Source organism: Glossina fuscipes, unplaced genomic scaffold (genome assembly GCF_014805625.2).
Source record: "Glossina fuscipes isolate IAEA_lab_2018 unplaced genomic scaffold, Yale_Gfus_2 112, whole genome shotgun sequence".
NCBI lineage: Eukaryota > Metazoa > Arthropoda > Insecta > Diptera > Glossinidae > Glossina > Glossina fuscipes.
In genome coordinates, this window is record NW_023998455.1 from 3906899 (window position 1) to 3932048 (window position 25150).

The following is a 25150-nucleotide window of genomic DNA, read 5'->3' on the forward strand; positions in this document are numbered from 1 at the left end:
AAAATTTAAAAGCAAGTAAGAGCATTATTACCGGACAAAGTCGACCGTTAAATACTCTACACCAATTCATTCGTTTTGGTAATAATACACCCAATATTACACATTGTCTTCTTATGAAACGTGTAATTGTCCATTTGTCCATTTAATGTTTATATGAAATTGCACCAACAAACAAATTTTTAGAATAAGCAAGTAAAAACATTATAATCGGCCAACTGCGTTCACTACATACCATATACTACTTCGTCTAGTACAGTTATACACTCGTTTTGGCAATAATACCCCACAGAGTACACATTATTTTCTTGCAAAGCCCGCTTATTGGAAGATTAGACTTTCTCTCCACGTAAAAGTTCGCTTTTCGTGATAATGTCTGTATGTTAGGGTCAAAAAATAGGCCTATGTGATGCAAACTCGCCACCGTTATTTTTTTGCTCAATCGCTACTATGAAGTAATTTTCACAATCAAATATTAAAAATTGAGCCTATTTCGAAAGACTTGCTACTCATAAGATATCTCACATGTGGGGCAGTGGGGTCAAGAAATAGGCCCATGTAATTCAAGTTAGGTCGACTTAATTTTTTTATATTAGACTAAGACCAAAGTTTAGTAATAAAAAAATTGAAAAATTAGACCTTTCTGGCTCAGGGTTCGAAGTCTATCAGTTTTAACAAAAAAACGATAGCATTTCAGATATCCTAAGAGAGAGGTGAAACACCCTTACGAAGGTATGAAATACCACTTTAGGAGAAAGCCGTAAATATTTTGATAAAGTATATATTAAGGATCTTCATATATATATTATGCAAGATGTTCATCTCTCTCTCTCGCTCTCTCTCTATCTTTGCATGACACGCATTCCTGCAAAACTACTTCAATTAAAGTGAAAAAATTCTTGAATTTCTCCTAATTGCATTTTATACAGTCGGTAATACAATTATAATCGCAAGTGCACTTAGACGCCTTATGATCTTTCCATTCTAAAGGTTTACGAAACGTACGAAATAAGGATTAGAGAGACTTATGATGATAAATCTAGTTATAATCGTTTACTGTAACCTATTATTCATGTTCTTTTTTCGATTACTCACCGAAAATTTAATTTCCGCCACTGTTTGATTTGAACTTCAACTCATCATTTATTGTTTTGAGGAGAAAATTAATTAAAATTATTTTTCAAAAGTTTCAAGACGACTGAGAGAAAATATTCTTTCATTCAGTTAAAAAGAGAGAAAATTGTTAAGACTTTTTTTTTTTAAACTCTACATGCGATTCAACTCTTACCAACTGTCGTTACGCAGTAGTGACGTTACAACATTTAACTGTTGTCGTTCTCAGTATCGGACTATCGGATTAGAATTAAAATTGAATATAAAAAAATATATAATTAAATCGAATACTTATTGTACTTGTACTTCGTCATCATCATGTTAATTAAATTCCAATTCATATTTATGTTAATAATAAAAGAACATGTTAATGAAAATTGTAAGTGTTGAACGAAAAATGAAAAAAAAAAAAAAAATCAAACGCGAAAAGAATTAAATAAATTAATTATTAAGTAATTACGTCATAGCGCATCTGCAAAATTCTCTATTTAAAAATACGAGTTTGAGTTGTAGCTTACTTGTAAAGCTTACTTTACATGGGAATCCGAGCTATATATGAGTTCGGCCAACATGGAATATAATGAAGCTGAATACATAAATTCGATATAATCACACCCGCCTCTCAAATTCTCTAGTTGTCCGTCTAGCCGTAACAATCGAGTTGCGGGTAGGCCTCAACACTGACCAGAGTGGGTTTATTGATCCATACACAATAAACAATCTGGACTCTGGTGCTGTTTAGGCCCCTAGTTTATAGGGATTGTCTAACTCGCCAGAGGGCGTGATTTACGCTTAATAACCCCCGTGGCATCAGCCACCGTGAGGTTAAGCCTTACAGGCAGGAACTCACGTTAAATCCATGACACAAACTTCTGTCTGTCTACCCGTCTTTGTAATGTCAGTCGCAAACATTGACCGAATCTTCTGTACCCATGTCCCTTATCTAAAATAGTTTCGAAAGAAAAAACGAAAAAATTAAATCTTCATGCTTTCCAATATTGAGCGAGAGTATCCGGTTTTTTTATTTTTATAGAATTTCAGTCCATTGAAGTTTATAAATAACGAGCAAAAAGACCACAAAACACACAAGGCCCTCTCGACTTATATTGTACTAGAGGCAGGATCTCTCACCAATTGGACCCATTTTCAACATCAGCCTGCATGCAAAAGCTTTTAAGTTTTTTGCTAAATTAGAAAGGCGATATCTTCTATCTTCATATATACGTATATATATATATATATATACATATCTTTCACCAGTCTCAAATTTAGATTCCACATAAAAATGTCAATCGTTTGTCCATTTGCCAATCTATGCAATATCTGTGTAATACAATGAAGGGTGTCGCATGCACTCGTGTCACCATAATGTTTGCGATATTCAAAAGACAGAACCTCTAAAGTATATATATTCGAAATCGATTTTCGTTTGTGGACGGGAATGAGTGGTTTATGGTACTCTGTTGGTCGCTACAATTACGATATCAACTTTAAATTTGGTGGAACTATTAGATGACTTTTTACACTGCTTTGTATTGAATATGGGTCAAATCGCACAGAGGACACGCCTACAGCAAAGCGCAAACTAAAAGTACCTCTGTTCCTCTGTTTGTTCACCATTCTTAAATTATAAAAGATGGAACCCTGAGATTTTCTAAATTTTTTTTATGGAGGACTCTCTTAAACATTTTAAAAAATGAAGGCTATAACTTAATAAGTTTTAGATTGAACGTGTTGTTGTGTACAGCATCTCATCCGGCCGATCATATATATGAAACAATAGGATCAATGATATGATCATCTGAGTAATAATTGTTTACTTATTGAGTGAGTGACATAAAATAATTTCTATTCCTAATGTTCCTTAGATTGCAAACTGATAGGAATTATCTGGGAGAGAAAAAGTGGAAAAGACTTCTTTTTTTTTATCTTTAAATTTTTTTCTTATTCCTAGCCGCGCAATTAATTGATATTGAGTCAATGTCGAATAGATGGCTTTGTGATAGCGGGGACCTTATTGATGGCGATGAACTTTGCGATGGCATTGTGAACTGCAAGGACGGTTCAGATGAAACCGTACGCCATTGCATCGATTTGAACTGCCCGGCTTATGCCTTCCGTTGCGATTATGGAGCCTGTATTGCTAGAACTTATATATGTGATAACAAAAATGATTGTGCTGATGGTTCAGATGAAACTGATCTCTTATGCAAACGAAACACAACTAATTTGCCAGAAGACATGGGGGATCAATGCGAGTATAATATTCTATTTAATTAAAATTCAATTTGGCTTTTTCTTTCAATTTGTAGTCCTCCGTTTGCTTTCCGATGTAAATCTGGGGAATGTATCGGCGAAAGGTATGTCTGTGATGGAGATCGGGACTGTAATGATGGCAGTGATGAAACGCTTGAATTATGCGGCAAATCTATTTGTCATATTTTAGCCTTTCGCTGCGCTTACGGTGCTTGCGTACCTATTTCGAATAAATGCAATGGTGTTATGAATTGTGCTGACAATTCAGATGAAGACAATGATGATTGTCATAATCAAGTCGATGATAATCATGAACCATCCACCACTGAAGATTCTAATGGTGACACTAATGGTCAAACATACCGTCCTCCAACTACAAGAGCTACCCCCCCACCGATCAATGTGCCTACTGCAAGACCCGCACCTCCTACACAATTCTTTCCTGGTCCCCCTCCACCGACCTATTTACCTCCGACAAGACCGGCTGCTCGTCCCCCTCCACCGACCTTTGCACCTCCTGCATGTACCCCTGGATCGGTCGTTACCCCCCCTACAACACCCTCACGAACAGTTAGACCAACCAGTATGCTTCTTGATCGTGATGATTATGATTGCGGTATACGCTGTCCTGTTCTACAACCTGGCATTTCTACAATAGTCTCATGTAGCTATCAAGATTATAATATCAGTTGTAACCATGCTTTACGTCCACAATCTCATGCCTATATCTCTTGTGCTCCTGGTTATAAAATTCCCCGTCATCATGACTATATACCCTTTATTGAGTGTCAAGGCGACGGTAAATGGAATTTTCCGATATTTCAGTGTGATGCCATATGTGGTGAACTAGATGATAAAGAAAGAGAAAAATTGGTCAAACCGTGGGATGTCACAATATTTCGGAAGGCAATCAAAGAATATGTGCCGGCTTGTAGTGGTGTTATTGTGTCGCATAAGATTGCGTTGACCGGTTAGTGAAAGAGAAGCAAAGTCAAAGAGTAAAATAAGAAGAGGAAGAAGAGATAAGTAGAGCGATATCATGAAGAAGACAGGGAATAAAAAGGAGAAAGATGTAGAGATGTATTACCAGCGAGTGAAAAATATTCTTTCAAACTCTAACGAGTATAAAATAACAGATGCGTGCACTCGGCGCGTGCTTGAAGTTTAATAGATTTTTGCAATGATTGTTTTAATAAATGCTTAGCACAAAAAAATAAATAACTGTTGCTCGCATCTTTCTTCTAATTCGTTGATTTTGGTTTCTTTTGAATTATTCTTTTTTTTTCTCTTTTATGATATTTTTTTATATTTACTAAGTAAACTTCTAATGTGACACGATTGCGTTGCTCTCTTTCTCAATCCATTAATTTCAGTGATGAATTGTTTAACACATGACGGGCGAAGTTTTGATGCACGAGTCGATCAGTATAAAGTTGTGGAAGGCTTCTATAATGCCACCTACAAGGAAGGTGATCTTCTTCCCGTACGAAAACACAGTCTGGAAAACATTATAATGTAAGTTTTGAAGAAAAGAAAAAGTCATTTGCTTCGCGTGTTTCAAACGTTACTAGTAATCGCTTTATGGAGTCGGATAATTGATGATGTTTGAGCGGACGTATCTATTACCCAGAAGGGCTGAAGATAATTATAGCTTTTATTACACCGATCGATTCAGAAGCATCCTCCCGATAAGCGGTCTTAACTTGTCCGTCCATCTGATATCTGGTTACGTATTTTTGTGCTCGAATGCTTTGATCCAAGCATGGTCGCTATTGACATGGTCCGAATCGGTCCACTTTCTCGACCACTCCCCATATGAAGTCTTAGTTTGAAAAATCGTTATTCTCTACAAAAATCGCTGAGTAATAGAGCTCCGGCATTCTAAATTGGTGTGACTTTGGTTGTTTGGAAATTTTGGAGCTTTGGCTGAGGCAACTTTTTGCACCCCTTATTACTGATTGACCAGAAATATTAACGATAGGGAATTTGGATCACATGGGTTAATTTTTTAGGCCACAATCTATGTAAGGGTTATAATGAACAACAAGTCCGTACATAGAGAGAGAGAGAGAGAGAGAGAGAGAGAGAGAGGCTAATTTCTAGTTCTTTATAACGGAGACTGAAAAATGAGTTAAGTTTGCTATATATTAATCACGTGACGTAGTCCATTATGCGGGCTTTCATGAAAAGTATACCTTTGCATGGAGATAATGCATAATTTTTGGTGTCTTAGACGAAGTGGTGCAGGATATCTAATGCTTGGCCTTGCCCGACTATAATGTTCTTATTTTTTTCCTTTGCAATTCCCAGTTACCATGAATCCAATTCGGGCGATTATCGTGGACTTGTAATACTCGCTTTGAAAGATCATATTAGCTTTTCGGATGCAATAAAACCAATTTGTTTGGAGTCGGCACGTTCTCGTATACACAATCGGCTACATCGCGCAGAATCGACAGAAAATCTGAATCTCGGCCTTAGTGTCTCGATTGAAGATTCTCGGCATTACTTGGTCTCTTTAGTCGCTAATGTCTACGACGACAACAATGGACTACAAGTTGAGCATTTATGTATACAATATTTTGATAGCTTCATTAAACGTCAAATAGAACGTTACAGTGACACAGTACGAAGCAGCTAGGCGAATTTGTGTTTGTTTTTGTTGTTATTCCGTGCAATTTTTTGAAATATATTTTAATGTCCTTTTTTTTATTGTCGTTTATGTAAATAAAGATAAATTTTTGAAAGTTTTTATGTCTATTTAATAAAATTGCATCAAATTGAAAGCCATACGTACGTCTATATTATCGCAGGGGGATTTTATCACTATATGGTTATCACTGTCCGCAACAAAGGGCGAGGGATATATTCGTTTTGTCAAAACGTTTGCAACGCGCAGAGGGAAGCTTTATAGATCCTAAAAACTATATATATATTCTTGACCAGCATAAAGTTCTAAATCGAATTAAATATTTCCACCTGTCCGTCCGTGCGATTGAAAAAAGTTTGCATAGAATTGAGCACTCATTTCAATCCCCTCTCATATAACCGTTCCTACGGAAACTGAATCTTTATATGATTTAAAAAATCTAATATTCATTCTTGCCTGACGAAAACTCTTTCAGAACAATAATTTGACATAAAAACTAATCTTACCAAATTTAGATCATGTGGACTTATTATAATGATCGTATCGCATTTAAGGCCTATAATGAAAAATAAGCTTTTATTTGCCAAGACCAAAACTGATATTTAGCAAATTAACCAGGCGACACCTGGATCACCACCCCATATTTAGGAGATCCCTATGATGATAAATTCGAATTTAACTAACAAAGACACTTACCCAACTATTTGAACAAAGGTCTGTAAAAGTTTTGACAGACCTCTGTTAGGTAGTTACGATAGCCAAGATATGTTTAGATGTGAAGGCATAGTCTGTTCACATTAGAAAACGTACGATGCTTCTGTATGAAAATACCTTTCAAAACAAGCTAAACAAATTCAAATTCTACTTTTCTGAACTATATTTACCAAATGTTTTTAGTACGCAAATACGAAAGAAAAAAGCTGCCATAAGGATGGTTATAAAGCATCATTAAAGGAATCCATAAGTGTCTTTCCTCGCTGAGTTCGAATTTATCCTCACATCCTTTCCTTGCTTTCTTTATTTGGCAGTAAGTCCTACCTTAGCGAAGACACGAACCTCCGAAAAGTGTGAACTATCTTCACTTCGACAATTTTTAAGTCCTTTGCGATGAACATAGATTAGGAAGAATACTCATTCTACGTCATTCTATTACGTCAGCCAATGTTTCCCATGCAATGGCTCGCATAAGAACGATAACTGTATTTGAAAACAAGGTGTAAAACTTTGGTATTTCATTTCGAGCATTTTCAAGTTGTTTTAGCTCTGCAGTCATTGCCTTTAAATTTGTGCATGAGCGGTAAATATTTTTAAATGTCAACTACGGACTTTAACTAAGGCTATTGTAGTCACGTAATTGTTCTTTTTTTTTAATTGTGAAGTTTTTAAGCACAGCAAGGTATTGTGCACCAGAGAGCATAAATTAGTCGTCTCAAAGTATTGCTCTAATTACGAACAATTACAATGCGAGTGGTCCCTAGATAATGCGTGAAAACCTCGCAAACAGTGTGATATTTTGGGACGACTTGTTTATATTTGCACGCATGCAAACTAACTTAACTTTTGTAAGCCAACCAACCAATCGTTAATTGCTTGCATACAAAGCAATCAGTGATTAAATACCAACAGACTTGTATTCAAATATGTATTGTATCAGGAACGTTATATTATGATTGCTTAAAGAATGGCACCCACAAGAGTAGACAAGACTCTTTACTATGGCGGTAATGTAGCCACATCCATGTTCATAGTGCATAGCCTCACAGAAGATGTCGGACAAAGTTTAGTAGTTAGGCTCGTTTGAATAATTTTCGCTCTCTTGCCCTCTTTGATAGCATTTGCTTACATCGAAGACTGTTATCTAAAGCTGAATAACTTTGTTGAGTGAATGTTGCAGGCGATATATTCCGTCTTATAATACAAGTGAAATAAACACAAGATATTTAATTGAATATTTGTGGCGTTAATTTCAAATATTCCTTAAAAAGTAATGCGTATTTAATTACGGAAAATATTTTGTTCGAGCTTATTAATTATTGTATGGGAACATACTTGACATTTGAGAATACGAGACAGGCAATAGTCAAATGATTTAAATAAGTGTAATCGATGAAGTCTAACTTGAAAACCTTCAATGCAGCGAGCGCACAACACGAAGATGTATATGAAAAATGTTAAGCTTTCTCAAAAAAGTAAACTTATCAACGATAAGACTACGCATTCTAATGAGTGCAAATTTAAAAAGAGATTACAAAAGTTTTAGATAAATAGCGAATACCTGACGGACAAGAAAATTGTTCACCGATATATCCACTATAGATTTTCCAATAGCTCAGTGGGAAAAGTTTCGCAACTATTCAATAATTATTCGCTTAGAAGACATTAGAAAGAAAGAAAGAAAGCGTAAAATGTAGAACTATGTGATCCAAAATTCCTACGGTTACTAAGGACCAATTGTCATCACAAAACTTTACAAAGTAAATCCTTTTGTAAAAGATCTTACTACACATAAGATTCCTTTTACGGAATGAGACGCATATAATACACCCATGGACATTTGTTCACCAAAAAATATCCAAAATTTTGGACTTTTTAAAATGTTACGTACGTAGACGTACTTGATAAAAATTTTATTCAGTTCAGCCTCATACTATAAGTGATTTTTGTGAATTAATTTGCATCATAAAACTTGAAAAATTGGATATATTTGCCATGAGAAACCTTCTATATGAGAGGAATCGAAAAACACACAAAATCCAAATAGGGTAAAGCTAATTTCTATGTCATTTTTATGAACAAACTTACATTAAGCAGTAAGATATTTCGACCATTTTTGCGAACGAACATTCAATTTTCGTTGGAGTGGTAGGAAGAGGATTCAAAAGGATCCAAAGTTTTCAAATCAATTTAGAATGCTGCCATACTATTGCTCAACGACTTTTGTCGAGCAATTTTGTAAACTGCATAATTTTTCTTTTAATACAAAATTTGAAAATTGAAAATAAGGAATGGAAAACGGTCCGTTTAGAGACGCATAACTTTCATAATATTAATCGCATTAAAACTTACTCTAATGCGCTTGAAAGCTAACAGTCTATCGAAAAGTAAAATGAGAAGCATGTGCAGCATGTGCTAAAACAATACGCCCTGTGAAAGCCGATTAAACATCTAAAAGAATCGTGCGATCATACCGCTCCGGAGGCTTGTGGAAAAGCCCGCATTGTTTATAAAGGAGATTTTTTATCAAAATGGCGCAGCGGGCAAATTTCGCAAATTCCCTTTCCAGTTTAAAGAATAACGTCGACTACATGCTTTCCAAAATTGAAAAGGACCAATTCAAGGTCAACACACATAGAGAATTGATGGGAAGTCGAAAAAATTCTTTCCAAAATTGAAAAAGACCAACTCAAGGTCAACCTACATAGGGGTTGTAAAGTTAAGCGTTGAGCAAAATAACAGATTTGAAACCTTTACACAAGACTAGATCGAAAAAGAGGACCGATACTTGGATACCACATGAACCAGCAGAACGGAATTGATGGGAAGTCGAAAAAATTCTTTCCAAAATTGGAAAAGACCAACTCAATTCAACACACAAAGAGGCTGTGAAGTTAAGCGTTGAGCAAAACAATTCAGTTTTGAATCCTCTGCATAAGACTGGATCGAAAAAGAAGCTTGGTATTTGCATACTACATGGATTAGCAGAATGCAATGGAGTAAAAGTTTTCGGTCCGAGATGTGGCAAAAGAAACGTCAGCTAGATTTTCTTCGATCTATTAAAATTGCTTAACGACCACAAGATTTTCATCTGTATTCCAAATGAATCTCATACTTCTTTTATAGATGTAGTCGCCAGCCTACATGACGCGCTTTCTTTAGGGAGGCAAATTTAAATGAAAGAAAGTCTGAGTCCATTCAAGCAACTTGTTTTTTTTTTCATCATCATTTTATCACATTTAAGTTCAAACATGGAATTTTGTTTATTATTTGATATTTTAATCTCATCGGGAGTCAGTCCGCGTCTTTACTAAATGCAATCGTCTTGCTTACTATTTTTATTTATTCCAATTACTGTGCCAGTTAGCTAACCGACTTAATTAAAAGTCTTTAAGAGTCTCGTAGTGCTGTTGTTCTCAGCATATTCAAAAACTTTCCAATCTTCTCTTCAAATTTCATTCTCTTTCCTAACTGAGACTATGAAATCCGGTCGGTCACAACAAGCAAGAACGATAAGATGTAGACAAACTTTCAATCTTGAATTTGAATGTTTTAGTCTCACGTTAACGTTGCTTTAATTAAGTGCTTAGTGTTTAGTTATGAATTATTGAGTGAGAAATTTTAATAACAATTTCCAAGAAACGCATAAAACTAATTTATCATAAATATTAATTCTTCTGTTAACAAAGTGGGTATAATGTCAGGTTACAAGCTTAATATCGTTTATTTTGGAATATGGAGCGTTCTAATAAAAACTCTCTTCGTTAACGAAGGCAAGTGATAAGCCATAGTAAACAAAAAAGGAAAGTTCTAAAGACTGAAATGCTTTGCTTTAGTTTGTATTTTCTTCTTGATGTATAAAAACAAAAAAAAACAAAAAAAACACAAAGTTTTTTCTTTTGTGTAAAATCCAGAATGTTCATATTGCCAGACTTAAAGTTTTAATCAAAACAAACCGGCGTCTAAGGGAGAGCAATTATTTACGAAAACTCTCTTCCCTCTGCTCTTAGTTATAGCACAACAGCGTTGTGGGGCGTTTGAATGGGATTGCAATAACGGTCAGTGTATATCGGAAGATGCGCGATGCGATGGTGTAGTTGATTGTCAGGATCGCTCAGACGAAATAGCCGAAAATTGTATACAAAGCTATTCTACCTGTCATGCGTTTGCTTTCAAATGCGCCTACGGCGCCTGCATTACCGGCGGTTATCGTTGCAATGGACGTAAAGATTGCGCAGACAATTCAGATGAGCTGATCTGCGATACCAAGAAATTTGATAATCTTCAAGGGACTTGTAAAAGGTTTGTACTTTTTAGTTTTGTTTTGTCATCACATTCCAACCATCACATGTTCGTTTCGCATATCGCAGTGACAATGACTTTCAATGCTCACAATCAAAGGAATGCATCAGCAAGTATAGTATATGTGATGGAGCAAAAGATTGCAGTGATGGTTCGGATGAAACTTTGGAGCTTTGTGTTGGTTTCGATTGCCCTGAAATAGCATTTCATTGTGGCTACGGTGCTTGTATCAATGGCAATGCGAAATGTAACGGCATCAAGGAGTGTGCCGATGGTTCCGACGAAGCTTGGGAGCTATGTGGCTTTCCCAGATTAGTGGATAAAGTTAAGGAGCAGCCAACGGAATCGAGCAATGATAACAATTGTCAATTACCAGAAAATAGTCCCCATCTTGTGGCTTATTTGCATCCGCAGAATCGGACCGTATCTTTAGGTAGTTGGGTAAAAAATTATGAAACCGTTCACTTAGAGTGTTCGAACGGTTATCGCATACTAAACGATGCGAGCCTAAATTGTCAAAACGGCAAATGGACGGGAGTGTTTCCTACATGTGCTCGTGAGTTAAAAGAAACCAAATCCTTCCACTTGTTCCTTATAAATCTTCCCTTTTTCAAGAATATTGTGACGGTAACTCATTACGCGGTTTATCCACATTTCATGTCTGCATTAATAACGCTATGAGCGCCCGACAGTGTCAACGTGTTCAACCAAATACTGAGGTAATTATTAGGTGTAACATCGGCTACCAAGGTTTCGGTAATAATTCACCACTAATGCGGTGCACATCTGATGGTCAGTTCACCGCGGAACGTCCCACTTGTGATGTTGAGTGCGGAATTCTGCGGCGGAATACACAATTAACGACCCGAGGACTGCCGGTTGAGAAAAGCGAGGTACCCTGGCAAGTGGCCATTTATCAAAAACCAGATAAGGTGAATTATAAATTCATTTGTGGTGGGTCCATTATATCGCCAAGCGTTATAGTGACCGGTATGTATGACACGATATTTAATCTTAATTAGAATTAAAGATTCAACGGGCTTTCAACACTTTTCATGCAGCTGCTCATTGCTTTTGGGATGCCGTCGTAGAAGACAAAATGCACGTTGACTTCTTTAAGGTGGCTGCCGGTAAATATTACCGCGACTACGATATGACTAAGGATCCAACTGCCCAAACTGCAGATGTAGCTGAAATTGTGATCCCTTCAAGGTAAAGCATATAAGAAAAAGAAAGGCATAAAAAGAGAAATGGAAAAAGAAGAAGGTGGAATAGGGTTTAATGAAGAAAAACAAAAAGAAAAGAATATAATTATGGAGGAATGTAAAGAGAAGTCGAGCCACTTGTTTAAGTAAGAGCCAAAGTGCACAAAACGGGTAGAAAGAGAGACGAGGACAAAGGGAAAAGAGAGCGAGAGAGAGATGCAGAAGTTAGATAAAATGCAAGACAGATAGATTTTTTTATTTATTGATTAATTTTTAGATTTATATGGCCCTTGGTCCTAATTGATTTAATAAGCCGTCCACTTTCTTTTTTCTTTTCTTTTCTTTTCTTTCCTTATCTTATCTTGTTATATTAAAGCTTCAGCCACGACAAGGACAATTTCCTTGGAGATATTGCCGTTGTTAAATTAAAGGATCACTTTGTCTTTAATCAAAACATATCGGCTGTCTGTTTAAAGATTGAAGCCGGCGCCGATCGTTATATCACGAGTAATCAGGTTGGTTCAGTTGTGGGCTATGCTAGTGCTGACAATAAAGTTTTACAACGGGTTCCTATGAAATCGCTATCCTACCATGCATGCCAATCAAGGCATCCGCAATCGTCTTTAGCTAATGATAAATTTTGCTTGCAAAACGAAGGCGACGCGACCGTATGTCGTGGCGACAGCGGCGGAGGTTTTGTAATTTATAATTTAAATACAAGACGTCACGAATTATTGGGCATTATTAGTTATACACCCTTCAGTAATGTCGAATGCGCTCGCGATGGATTTGTAACAGTGACGAATGTCAATTATATGAGCGACGTAGTGATGCAGAAAATGCTTAAGTTCAAGCAAGACGATAAAGCGTTATTTTAGATGTGTAGAATTGTTTTCTTACTGCTAACTGAATAAAAAATTAATAAATAAAAGTTAATAATAATTTTTTTAAAAAATATACAAAATTCGTTTGTCCTTTTTTTTACTTTCCTGTTACAAAAAAAATGGATAAATAAGAGAAAGTGTTTTCTTTTTAAACGTCTACAATTCCGTTAGCACTTTTTATGCACACATAGATCGCCTGAAAATTTTTTTAATTATTCTGAGCACAACATTCAAACAAACCATGAATTTAGAAAACAATATATATATATATATATATGTATATATAGAATATTCAGCTCTTATCGCATTCGATGACGTCCACTGTCTGTTTGAGTAAGCATGTGACTGCAACATAAAGCTAAATTGCCAAACCTCGGAAATTAGTTCGATCCGGACTTGTGAAAAAGTTCGCGACGCTTGCGGCGAATCGACAGCACATTGCGTTTGGTTTAGGAATTGAAGGGGGGTTGTGCCCTCAGAGTTCAATTCAATCTGGCTAAACAATTGCTTCCACTCTTATATCTATTAATCGCTAATGCGACTAAAAAAAAGCACGGTTTCCCATCATGGCAATGCCGGAGCGGACACATCTTCAATAACTCGCCAAAAATTGCACCCTTCAGCAAGGAAATTTCAATGCATTTATCGTGTAGTACAGACTTTGCCTTATTTCATTTTTTGCAAAGCTGTCTTAATGACACAATGATACTTTTACAAGATGCCTGTGAAAATCACTTGATTCAATTTTTCATCCAGGAATTTGAAATCTTTACCGTCGGGGAGTAACCGTTTTATCAAATAAGAAGCAAAAAATTATGAATCATTACGACATAAGAACAATGAAAAACGCAAGTTTAGCTTTGGTAAGTTTGTACACCCGCACAAACTGCAGCACAACGAAGGATTTGGACTAGACTCACTTTTTAATAGAATGAAAGTGTTTCTGAATCGTTCTAAACTCCGGCTAAGCGAAGTGTCCGTCCCTCCGCATATCCGTCCGTTTCCGTGCGTCTAACTTATGGAGGGCAATTTTTGAGATATTTCGCCGAAATTTGCTGTAGCAACATTCTTTGATGCAACGGCAACGAACGCTGTTAAAAAAGGTTCGGATGGATACAACTTTTTCGACCAATTCCCTTATGAGAAATATTTTGAAAAATCCTTATATGAATAACTGTATTAAACGAAGCCGTGACTTTATTCATGTCAATTCGAAAGTCTTGCTTTAAAGCGAACTTTCTTGTCTAAGGGAGTAAGCAACAGTAGCTTTGTATCTTTCAATTTTCAAAAAACAAATTTCTTATGGGTAATGAATATCTTCCCAAGTATTCTAGAAAGTCCAAAGCACGAAGTAAGCAAAAAAAAAATGTTTTTTTTTTTTGAAAAATTTATAGCGTCTTACCCTCTTAAGGAAAGTAGATTTAATTTCCGTTACTGTCCGATTTGAGCATTAACTAAGCATTCGTTGTTTTAAAGAGAAGATTAATTAAAAACGATGAAGACAGAATACTCTCTTATTCGCTTAAAAAGAGAAAAGAAGAGATAATATTTATTGAAAATGTGTAAGATTTTTTTAAAATTTTGCTTGCAATTCAATGATTCCTAACAGTCTTTACGTAGTAACGTTACAGAACTTAGTGATTAGTGTTCTTAGCATCGGACAAAATAAACAATAAGTTAAAAAAAAAAAATCGCTTATATTAATTAAAACTAATATTGATCGTAAACGTCATCGTCATGTTGATTAAATTACAATTCATTTTAGTGTTAATAATAAAACAAAGTATTAAAGAAAATTGTAAGTTTTGAATGAAGAAAAAAAGGAGAATTAATTTATTACATAATTCAATTCTCAAGTAACTATACTATAACGGATGTGCGAGAATTTTTATTTATATTAAATCAACATAAGATGTCTTTAGAAAACAAGTAAGAGCATTGCAGTCAGGCAAGGCCGGTCGTCAAATACCCTACCCCACGTTGTCTAACACAATTCACATTATTATAATAAAACTACTATTATGGGTCCAAAAAATAGGCCAGGAGGGTCCAAATTTGGGATGGTTACTTTTTATTATGATATAATTTCCTTAATGAAGCATTGAAAATTATACCTTTTTGTCGTACGGACTTCACTTTTCGTTACATAAAAGGGGGTTCAAAGGGGGGTTCAGTTTTTTTATCAATTAAGAACGCCGATATACTATTACTTGCACTAGACACTTTTTCCGAGAAATTTTGAAAATTAAAATTTTTTCCACATAACGACTTTTCAGAATAGGGCTTTATATGGGAAATGATCGAAAAAGTTGGGCCGATCTGAACTATTATCAAGAGCGTTCGTCCTTCGGCCAGAACACGTTACTATATCAAATTTCATCAAAATATCTCAAAAATTGCGGCCTGTAGCTTGAACAAAAAAATGCATATACAGATATCAGACGGACAGACAAGCAGATTTGATCTCAGAATCATTTTCTCAATCAGCCGAGGTATTATAAAAGGTGGATCTATCTTAAGCCCTTCTGCGTGTTACATACGTCCGAACTAACTCAATATAGCTCGTACCGCGATTGGTGTAGGGTATAAACAAAGTGTAATTTTTGTGGTGTAGGGTATTCAATAGTCCGCTTAGTCCGACTACAATGTTTTTACTTGTTTTTTATTATATGACCAAACACTCAAGGGATGTCCCGTGTGTATGTAGTGCAATGACACAGGTTTGAAAACAAGTGAGGAATGAGGAGAATATAGGAAGGCTTCCGCAGCGCGGTGCACCTACGTGTGGCTGTGTGACTAATCGGTAAAGCCTTTACCGGTTGAGCACTCGCTACTATAACTACGAACCAAGTAAGCTCTACCGCATTGAGATTTGAAACCGCGAACACAGACCTCACATAGAAGCGATTCTTATCTACTCGGCTACTGATGCGGATGTTTTTGCAAATTTTTTCATCTAATCTAATCAAAAATCATGCAAGGAGAGATTAAAGTGTGCACACTCAAATCAGGGTAAAAATGGGTTTATGAATAATTTGATTTAAAATCAAAAAAAGGGAATCCCTTTCAACCGAGATGTTTATAAAGTAAAGATCAAAAGCACCGCAAAGTCATGATTTTATTAAATTGCTTTTTTGTTTTTTTTTGGGGTTTTTTTTTTATTATTCTTGCTATTGTTGTCGTTGATTCGCGGTATATAAATTTGTCATCTCTCTCGCTCTTTGAGTCGAAGTAAACTATGAGATAATAAAAAAGAAACCCGTTCATGCCTTTCGAAGCAACTGAAAATAATAAACTTTTTATGTTCCTTTTGTTGCGTTCATATGAAATCTTCCATAACTTTCAACCTTCACGTTACCATCACATTATAAAGAACAAGCAAATAATATAACATTTTTTTACAGACCTATCCAAGTCCAATAAATAACTCGATCTTCTCTCGTAACACATATGAAGTCAAATACGGGGGAAATACAACAAACATATTAACCGAACACTATCAGCATTTAAATCCTTATGTTACTTCTGCATAATCTGAGTGAAACCTGTGTCATGTCACGTAATGTTTTAGAACGAAAGAAAAGAAAATTTTCTTAATGATGGTTAAAAACTACTTTTTCTTATCGCAATTATGTAAAAAATACGGAACAAAAGAACATTTTAGTCGCAGCGCAAAGTTCCCATCACATCTAAAGCTTATCTCTAGATCACTTATGGTACGGAGTATATTAAGTTTGCGGGGGAGCGAAGATAATACCCAGAAGTAATTAAGACGGATCTTCCCTGTTTCTGAATCGATCCAAATTTGTCTGTCCACGTCAGTCAATCCGTCCGTCTTGTTGTGTTTACAAACTAAAGGTCACAACTTTTTAAGATATTTTGTGAAATTTGATGCGCTGACGTACTTTGGTCCAAAAACGAATGATCGTATCCGACATCACTTGCGGTACAAGGTATATTAACTTTATGTGTATGGTTGTAACACCCAGAAGGACTTTAGACAGATCCACCTTTTATTATACTGTACGATTTAGAATACGAATATGATTCTGAATCGTTGGCAGCTTCTCTGTCTGTCAGTCTATTTGCCCGCCTACTGCCTCTCCATCTTCTATGTAATCTTATTTTATCTTTAACCTCTATAGGCCGCAATTTTTTAGATATTATGATGAAATTCGGTACACTGACGCGTTTTGGCCCATGGGTGAGTCGTTTTTAAGCGAGAACGCCAAGGAGAAATAAAGAAAAAAAAAGAGTAAATTTTACTTTTTCGTTTTACAAATTCGTTATTATTATACACCTGCTTGTGGCGTAGGATGTACATAACATTCAGAAGATGTTAAAACATTAAAGCGAAAAATTCACAATCGTTTTGCGTCTGTCTGTACAACTGGTGTCTCTTTTAGCCCAAAAACGAATGCTATTGAAAATGGTTTGCACCGGACTACTTGTTCGTCTACTTAACATTCTTGTTATGGTAAAAAGATCTAATTTTCAATCCTTCATAAGGAACTAGCGAATTGACTTTGTTATTAAACGCACAAAATTGGGATTTGGTAGAAAAATCATGCAATTAACCGTTTATGTGGAAAGAAAGCCTAGGTTGTAGTTTAGAAATCAAATTTATATGTCCAGAGTGGATAATTCACGCCCATACCGATGCCTGATTTGTGGACTTCAGATATGTTCCAACAACAGACGGACCGACACACACACAGAGGAAATGACAGACGGGCCAACGATTAGTATTAAGTTGACTAATCTTCCCTTAATCACGAATACATTATGTCATATGTTATATCCCTTTGAATCCTTCATGGATCATTATTCTTAGAAAGAGGATATAAACGTTATTTCTTTTTTTCATCATTTGTAATTTAGGCGATTAAATTTCATATATTACTTCATGTACTAAAAACTATGTTCACCTTGAGTTCCATTTCTTTTCTTTTCTTTATTTCTTTTTTTTTATTTTGGCGGAATATATAAAAATTAATAAATCTTATAAACTTGATGCTAAATTCGATTTTAATCATTATTGAAAAGTTTAAAAACGGATAGCAAAAAGCAGCTAATCCGCTTTAAAGCGTTCCCTTGATTAAGCAGACATATGTACGTTTTATTAAATCTTCGATGCGCATAGCGTAGTAAATGTGAAGAAATTAAAAACTTTTCTCTTCGGGTCATATGTTTCGAATGTGCTACTAAAGCTTATCTTGCTAGAGTTGAATCTTTAATCTTTAGAAATATGATACCTTGCTCTCTAACCTCTAAATGACGGTACTTTCTTCGCATGCATCATAGACATACTCAAGAATATTCTGCTAAGACTAAACTTGAAATTGTTAAAGTAGTTTAATATTAAGTGAGAGACACATAGGCAATCTTTCCTTATTTGCATTTCTCTTAAAAAGCAAAGTAATTTAAAAGAGTAGAGAAACAGGGTGACTCAACGAAGCGTAAGTGGAATATGTTCTCTCAATAACGCACAAGATGAGACAGAAAAAAGAAACCCTCAGGCGTTCTTTATGAAATAAACAAAACTTTCTCGAAAAATGTCTACTTTGCCATAAAAAGTTGTCAAAATTTTGATAGATTTCCCAATAAAAGCACCTTTTGACCTCTTAAAATACTATTGAAATATTTCTTCTCACACTATAAAGAAATTGAGAAGAGAGGATATCCTTGCTAAACCAGATATGAAACTCTACAGCTTTAAGCATGTCTGCAAAGGCTTAATTGATTCGCTGCAGTAAAAGAAGTTTGATTACCCAAGTGTTGGACACAACACACTCACTGTATTTGCTTATAAGTTCTCTCATAATTGTAGCTTTGTGTATAAAGTTTCGCTGCACCCTGTGCTGAGAATATTCAACAAATTGAGAAAAGCTTTCTTGTAAGCACCAGGTTTACCGTATTATACGGTTATGCGGTTATATAAAATCAAAAATAATAACAATAACAAAAATAAGATTTTCAACATTGAATGAAAAAACTGGCTAAAGGTTAAATGAGACAAAAGCTAACCGGATGAAGAAAAAATTTGATTGAGAATAAGTTGAATGAAAGATTCGCCAAAGTTTACATTTTCCCTCTGCATATACATCCAGAAAGAATAAATAAAATAATACTAAATAATAAAACTTTAAGAACTTTAATTAATTTTGTTAATTTTTCGTAAAATGTATATTATGGAAAATGATAAAAAAGAAGTTTAGAAGAGAAGAAAAAGAAATGCCCGTAAAAAGCCCACTGCCCCTTTGGTTAAGCAAAAAGTAAAACAATTTAATAGGTGTACCGGAAAGTTCCGTCTATTTCTAGAATGAAACAAAATTCTACTTCTCAAATATGGTCGAAAATGGTTTGTTGAGCTGAATGAACCCGTCTGCCTGCAATCTCCGTTATTGTTAAGAAAAAATTGCTCTAACACGATCCTGACAATATCCCCCAGAGTGCGACTTTTCAGGAAGATCGAGATCACTTGTCTGAAATTTTTCGAACCATCTTCTGCATGTTCTGTGACAAACTATACCTTCACCAAACACTTCTAATAATTGTGTTCACGCTTCCTTATGCAGCCATGTGCCATGGGGACACGATCCCTTCTCACGTAACACTAATATAAATCATCTTCGGTTTGGTTCGTTTGCCAAGCAATTGTGTGTACCTTCACTGATGAAAAGAGAGAAACAAAAAATATTCGCTGTATTGTAACTTCCTCGAGCTGGAACGGACAGAAGTTCTCATCAGGCCTAATATTTCAATAGTATAACGACTGAGGAACTGATTTCCTGCTTAATGGGGTTTGAAGATACTCTTGACGTTATAAAGAAGAAAGAGTTTTTCAACTTAATTTTAATTAAAATTTTATAATAATTAGTTGCGTTAGTAAAGCTTGTTTTACATCTCTTCAATCAGAGATGTTCGTCTAGTACTTGTCTTATTGTTATTTGTAGTTTAATTACGTTTTAACGATTGAAATGATTAAACGCATGCAAATACCTCTCCTTATCCCCCTTTACATTTAATAAGCAAATATGTCAATAAGTAAGAAATTAAACATTATGGTCGGGCAAAACCTACCCTACGCCATTTCACCGACTAAAGTTATTCACTCATTTCGCGAATACTGAACCTTGAGAGACCCACATTATTCTTATGCAAAGGCATATTTTTCATGAAAGTCCGCGTATTGGATGATATCCAAGACATCACATGACGTGATCCAAATATAGCAAACAGAATTTACTTCGCAAAAATCTTAATACTTTTCAGTTTCCGTCAGAAAAAACTTGAAATTAGACTTTCTCTACATATAAGGTCCCGCCTTGCATGATACTCCCTATACATGTTGGGGTCTAAATTATAGTCTCATCTAATAAAAATTCCATATCGTTAATTCCTAAATCTTTCCTAATCCAAAAAAGCGATTAGTCCAAAAAATAGACCCATGTGGTTGAAATTCGATCCAATTAATTCTTTTTACTATCATAATCCATATTCCATCATAAAACATTAATAATTGGGCGTTTTCGGCTTACAAGGGTTTACATTTCCTGAGAATCCCCTGTGATATCCAAAAAGCAGACTTACGTTGTCCAAATTTGGTAAAGTTAATTTCTTGGCCAGTTTACTATTACGAATCGACAGACATTCTTACCATAAGGAGATTCAAAAAGATAAATGCCGTCTGATGACAGGGAGGTAAAAAAATTTCCCCAACCGATAAAATTTTTTGCACCAGCTTGAAATACCGAAATAATATTACTCAGCGACATTTCCCGAGAAACTTTGAACATTGCCATAAAATTTCCATACCTTTAAAAATATGACGTTGTAGGGGGAGTGGTCGAGAGAGTGAACCGATCCAAATCATTTTTAATGGCTTTCGTTCTTGGGTCAAAGCACGTCAGTGCAGACAGACAGATGGATAAACAGTCTCATATTCAGTACAATAAAAGGTGGATCCGATTCACGCTCTTCTGCGTGTTACATACGTCCGCACAACTTAATGTACCCTGTACCACGACTGGTGTAAGGCATAATTATCTTTAAAATGTTTACTTATTATCGTCTTCGAAGCCTATTAGGCAAAGAATCAAATAAATTAAAATCTTCTCAAATAGCTAAACTTTGTTCGCAACTTTCGGACGACTTGTGAATACCACGACTTCAAAAATCCCACTTTGCCACTAAACATTCAGTGAGTCTTTTTTCTCAAGTCTTCGTACGAACCATGCCTATGGCCTATAGCTACTCCTTATGCGTACGACTTTGTTCTGAGATCAGCACTACGCCCCCGTGCACCATCAGTTTTAGAATCTAACGCATTACGCGTTTGCTTTCCGTGCGTCCTAGTTAGATTTGCATTCCGAATATGCACGAGGTTCGTGCATTATCGTGCACCTTTTCCCATATGGATTTTAATGTACAAGCAGCAGGCATCAGTCCACGAAAGTCGGAGCACCTATTGCAAAACTGTAGCCTCGATAGCAACTGATTGCCTCGATAGAAGGTCTGCAAACAGACGACTTCTCTCCCTACCAATAACTTCTGAAATGGTAAGTCCCTGTTTCCAGGAAGAGATTTTTATAGACAGTCCAAAGGCAAAACACAATGATGAGTGCCTTTGAGGAATAGCATTCCAGGTTATCAAATCTGACACAGCGGGATTAAGAATACATTTGCCTATTCGGTGAGACAAGAGGAACGCAATCTATCAGAAATTATCTCAGAGAGGAAACGTTACGAAACAATAAACATCAATAAACAGCGATTACAGGTGTTTAGGTTGTATTTTCCTTCTTTATATATATTTTTCTTTTTTTTGTCTTTAGATGCAAGCTTAGATGATTCCTATTTAATGTGGGGTCAATGGGTATGTGACAGTGGAGAACGTATTAATAGAGATGAACTTTGTGATGGTTCTGTTCATTGCAAAGATGGTTCAGATGAAACCGTACGCCACTGTATCGATTTTAAGTGCCCGGGCTATGCTTTCCGTTGTGCTTATGGCGCCTGCATATCAGGCAATTACAAGTGTGATAAGAAAAACGATTGTGTTGATGGTTCAGATGAAATTGATCTGCTATGCAAAGAAAGCATACATAACCTATCAGAAAGGATAAGAGGTCGATGCGATGAGTAAGTCTCTCGTATCCTTCTTTGAATAGTTGATTCAATTCTATTTGACTTTTTCTTCCAATTTTTAGTGCTAGACTTTCTTTACAATGCAAATCGGGGGAATGTATTGGCACTGAATTTATCTGCGATGGTCACCGCGACTGTAGTGACGGTAGTGATGAAACGAAAGAATTATGCAGTTTTTATGAATGCCCTGATTACGCGTTTCGTTGCGGTTACGGTGCTTGTGTGTCTGGTTCAGCTAAATGCGATGGTGTAATGGACTGTGCTGATAACTCAGATGAAGAAAATGATAAATGTCATAAGCGGGCCAATGATAATGCCTTCACTACTACTACTACTACTACCAGTCGACCCTTCAATGCTTTAACAACTACTACGACTACTACGCCCAACTTATCTCTTGATAGCGATGACTACGATAACGGAAGTAGTTGTCGTGTCCTACAGCCGCACATTTCTACAGTGGTCTCATGCAGCTATCAAAATCAGAATATCAGTTGTGATCAGACTTTGAGTCCAGAATCTCAAGCATTTATCTCTTGTGCTCCTGGCTATAAATATCGTCGCCGCCGTAACTATGTACCTTTTATTACCTGTAAAGGCAACGGTAAATGGAGTCATCCGTTATTTCAATGTGTTCCCATCTGTGGTGAACTGGGTGAAAAAGACAAAGATAAAGTAGTGAGACCGTGGGATGTTACGGTATTTCGTAAAACAATGAACGAATATTCGCCTGTTTGCAGCGGTGTAATTGTATCGCATAGGATTGTACTCACCGGTAAGTGAAAGAGAGATCAAATCAAAGAGAAAAGCAAAAAGAAGAAATAGTGATTGATCGCTGGAGGGGCAAAAGGGATGAGAGTGAAAAAAGAGCAAAAAAAAGAAACAAACAATTAAATAGAAAAAGTAAAAATTTTTACACAAGCTGTTAAGTGGGAGAGAGAGAGAGAGAGACCGGACATTTTTTTTCCTTCGAGCATAGAATAAGAGATGTGTTCACTTGCTACTTGTCAAGATTGCTTTAGGAATTGATTCGCAAAAAAAGGAAAAACATTTGACTTCCAGTTATTTAGCTTTTCTTCTTCTTTGATTTTTTTTCATGTTTAGTGAATAACTTTCTAACATGATATTACTGTTCTCTTTTTCGATCCATCGATGTCAGTGGCGCATTGTTTAAACCGTGATGAACGAACTGTTGATATGCGGACCAATCAGTACAATGTGGTAGAAGGCTTCTACAAATTCACTTATAACGAGGGCGATGTCCTTCCCACACGAAAACATGATTTAGAAAAGATTTCAATGTAAGCATAAAACAAGAGCGAAAGACATTTACTTTGCACCTTGCAAACGAATCCTAAATATCCGATGTGTATAGCGAACCTATGTTCTATCGGATAATTGAATTTCAAATTTTTTCTTTTCTTTTTACAATTATTAGTTACTATGAGTCCAATGCAAACGATTATCGTGGACTGGTAATACTCGTTTTGAAAAATCATATCAGCTTTTCCGAGGCAATAAAACCGATTTGTTTGGTGCCGGGAGGTTTTCGTAAACGTAATCGTTTACATCGTCTCGAATCGAAAGAAAACCTGAATATCGGCCTTAGTGTCTCGATTGAAGATTCTCGGCATTATTTGGATTCTTTAGTGGCTAATCTCTATGACGACACAAATGGACAACAAGTTGAATATTTAGATGTAAAGCATTTTAAGATATTCATTAAGCGTCACATGAAGCGTTACAGCGATATTTTGTGAAGTATATTGTCCTTGAATTTGAGAAATAAAATCGAGAATAACAACAATTCAACCGATTTGATAATCAAGACATTTATTTAAGTAACTTGTTGTTCTTGTTGTTGTCGTTATTATTTTGTTTTATTATTCTTTTTTTCTTTTTTAATTTAATATTTTTAAATTTTCTTTTTTTTTTTTCTTTGTTTTTGTTGTATTTGTATATATAGTTAAATTTTTAAAAGTTTACATATATATATATATATATATATATATATTTAATAAAATTATATTAAACTGAAAACTATAATATAGACAATTTATTTGTTGTTGTTTTTTTTCTTGTTATTATTATTGTTATTATTGTTGTTAACAGACACACATACACATGCATTAAATTTAGAAAAATTTAGAGCATTTTACATATAATAATAGAAAATAAAAAATTATAATTAATCAAAATTTTTACTTTTTACATATACAAGTGCTTCATGTATTTCACAGAGTGTTTGTTATTTTTCTTTATTTTAAGATTTTTTTTTGTTTTTTTCATTTAAAAATCTCATTTTACTAGGTTTTCATTTTTTCATAAAATTATTTTGATTTTATTTTTAATATTAATTTTATTTTCTTTTTAATTAAAAAAATTTTACAATTTTAATATCATAATAGTTTTTATATTTTAGGACACATTTAGTTTTTTTTAAAAAATCAGTAGATTCGTAATGGAATTTTCTATACCCACCATTGCATTCATTCGTTTTTTCATTTCATAAGTAATCACGAGATGATTCATTAAGTGAATTATTTTCTTGATATCGAGTCGGTATAAGCAAGTCGGTCCATCTTTCGGTTCGTCTGTTAGCGATATATGCAGTTTAAAGTCCAAAAAAAAAAAAAAAAAAAAAGATGTGGAAGTAAAAGTTGATAAAATTTCTCAAATTTTAAAATTTAAGTTAATGGATCTCGATAATATAATTTTCTTAAATGTTTGCTTTCTTTTTTTTTCATAATTTTTTTGCATTTTTTTTCTAGTCAGTCTTAGTTAAAGAAAAATATATTTCAAATAATTTTCATTAAATTCTATTCCAAAATAATTGATTTCGGTTTTCTTTTCTCTGATGTCTAAAGTGTTTTAAATTT

The 25150-nt window shown here is 35.1% G+C and overlaps 2 protein-coding genes across 3 annotated transcripts; both read left to right on the forward strand.

Moving 5' to 3' along the window:
* The first annotated feature begins 1305 nt into the window (after positions 1–1305).
* LOC119639597 (modular serine protease-like) lies at positions 1306–13158 on the forward strand. Of its 2 annotated transcripts, XM_038037074.1 has the most exons (6): positions 10367–10503; positions 10741–11032; positions 11101–11588; positions 11648–12022; positions 12094–12244; positions 12614–13158. In XM_038037074.1, the coding sequence occupies exons 1-6, from the start codon at positions 10428–10430 to the stop codon at positions 13113–13115; spliced, it is 1884 nt and encodes a 627-aa protein (XP_037893002.1). In that variant the 5' UTR covers positions 10367–10427; the 3' UTR covers positions 13116–13158. The 2 variants fall into 2 exon arrangements, with proteins under 2 accessions (XP_037893003.1, XP_037893002.1); XM_038037075.1 differs by lacking the exons at positions 10367–10503; positions 11101–11588; positions 11648–12022; positions 12094–12244; positions 12614–13158 and adding exons at positions 1306–1489; positions 3065–3368; positions 3423–4336; positions 4740–4881 and having other exon boundaries at positions 10741–10869.
* Positions 13159–14756: 1598 nt separating this feature from the next.
* On the forward strand, positions 14757–24163 carry LOC119639599 (modular serine protease-like). The gene is made up of 5 exons (XM_038037079.1): positions 14757–14919; positions 21959–22265; positions 22334–23046; positions 23431–23572; positions 23710–24163. The coding sequence occupies exons 1-5, from the start codon at positions 14859–14861 to the stop codon at positions 24029–24031; spliced, it is 1545 nt and encodes a 514-aa protein (XP_037893007.1). The 5' UTR covers positions 14757–14858; the 3' UTR covers positions 24032–24163.
* The last annotated feature ends 987 nt before the right edge of the window (positions 24164–25150 follow it).

Bases quoted from the DNA above. Each gene is read 5' to 3' on its own strand.
- LOC119639597 (XM_038037074.1), top strand. From the start codon at position 10,428: ATGTCAGGTTACAAGCTTAATATCGTTTATTTTGGAATATGGAGCGTT. The intron at 11,589-11,647 runs GTGAGTTAAAAG...CCCTTTTTCAAG, and splicing joins AGTGTTTCCTACATGTGCTC to AATATTGTGACGGTAACTCA. The intron at 12,023-12,093 runs GTATGTATGACA...CTTTTCATGCAG, and splicing joins GCCAAGCGTTATAGTGACCG to CTGCTCATTGCTTTTGGGAT.
- LOC119639599 (XM_038037079.1), top strand. From the start codon at position 14,859: ATGTTGATTAAATTACAATTCATTTTAGTGTTAATAATAAAACAAAGT. The intron at 14,920-21,958 runs GTAAGTTTTGAA...TTTTGTCTTTAG, and splicing joins ACAAAGTATTAAAGAAAATT to ATGCAAGCTTAGATGATTCC. The intron at 22,266-22,333 runs GTAAGTCTCTCG...TCCAATTTTTAG, and splicing joins ATAAGAGGTCGATGCGATGA to TGCTAGACTTTCTTTACAAT.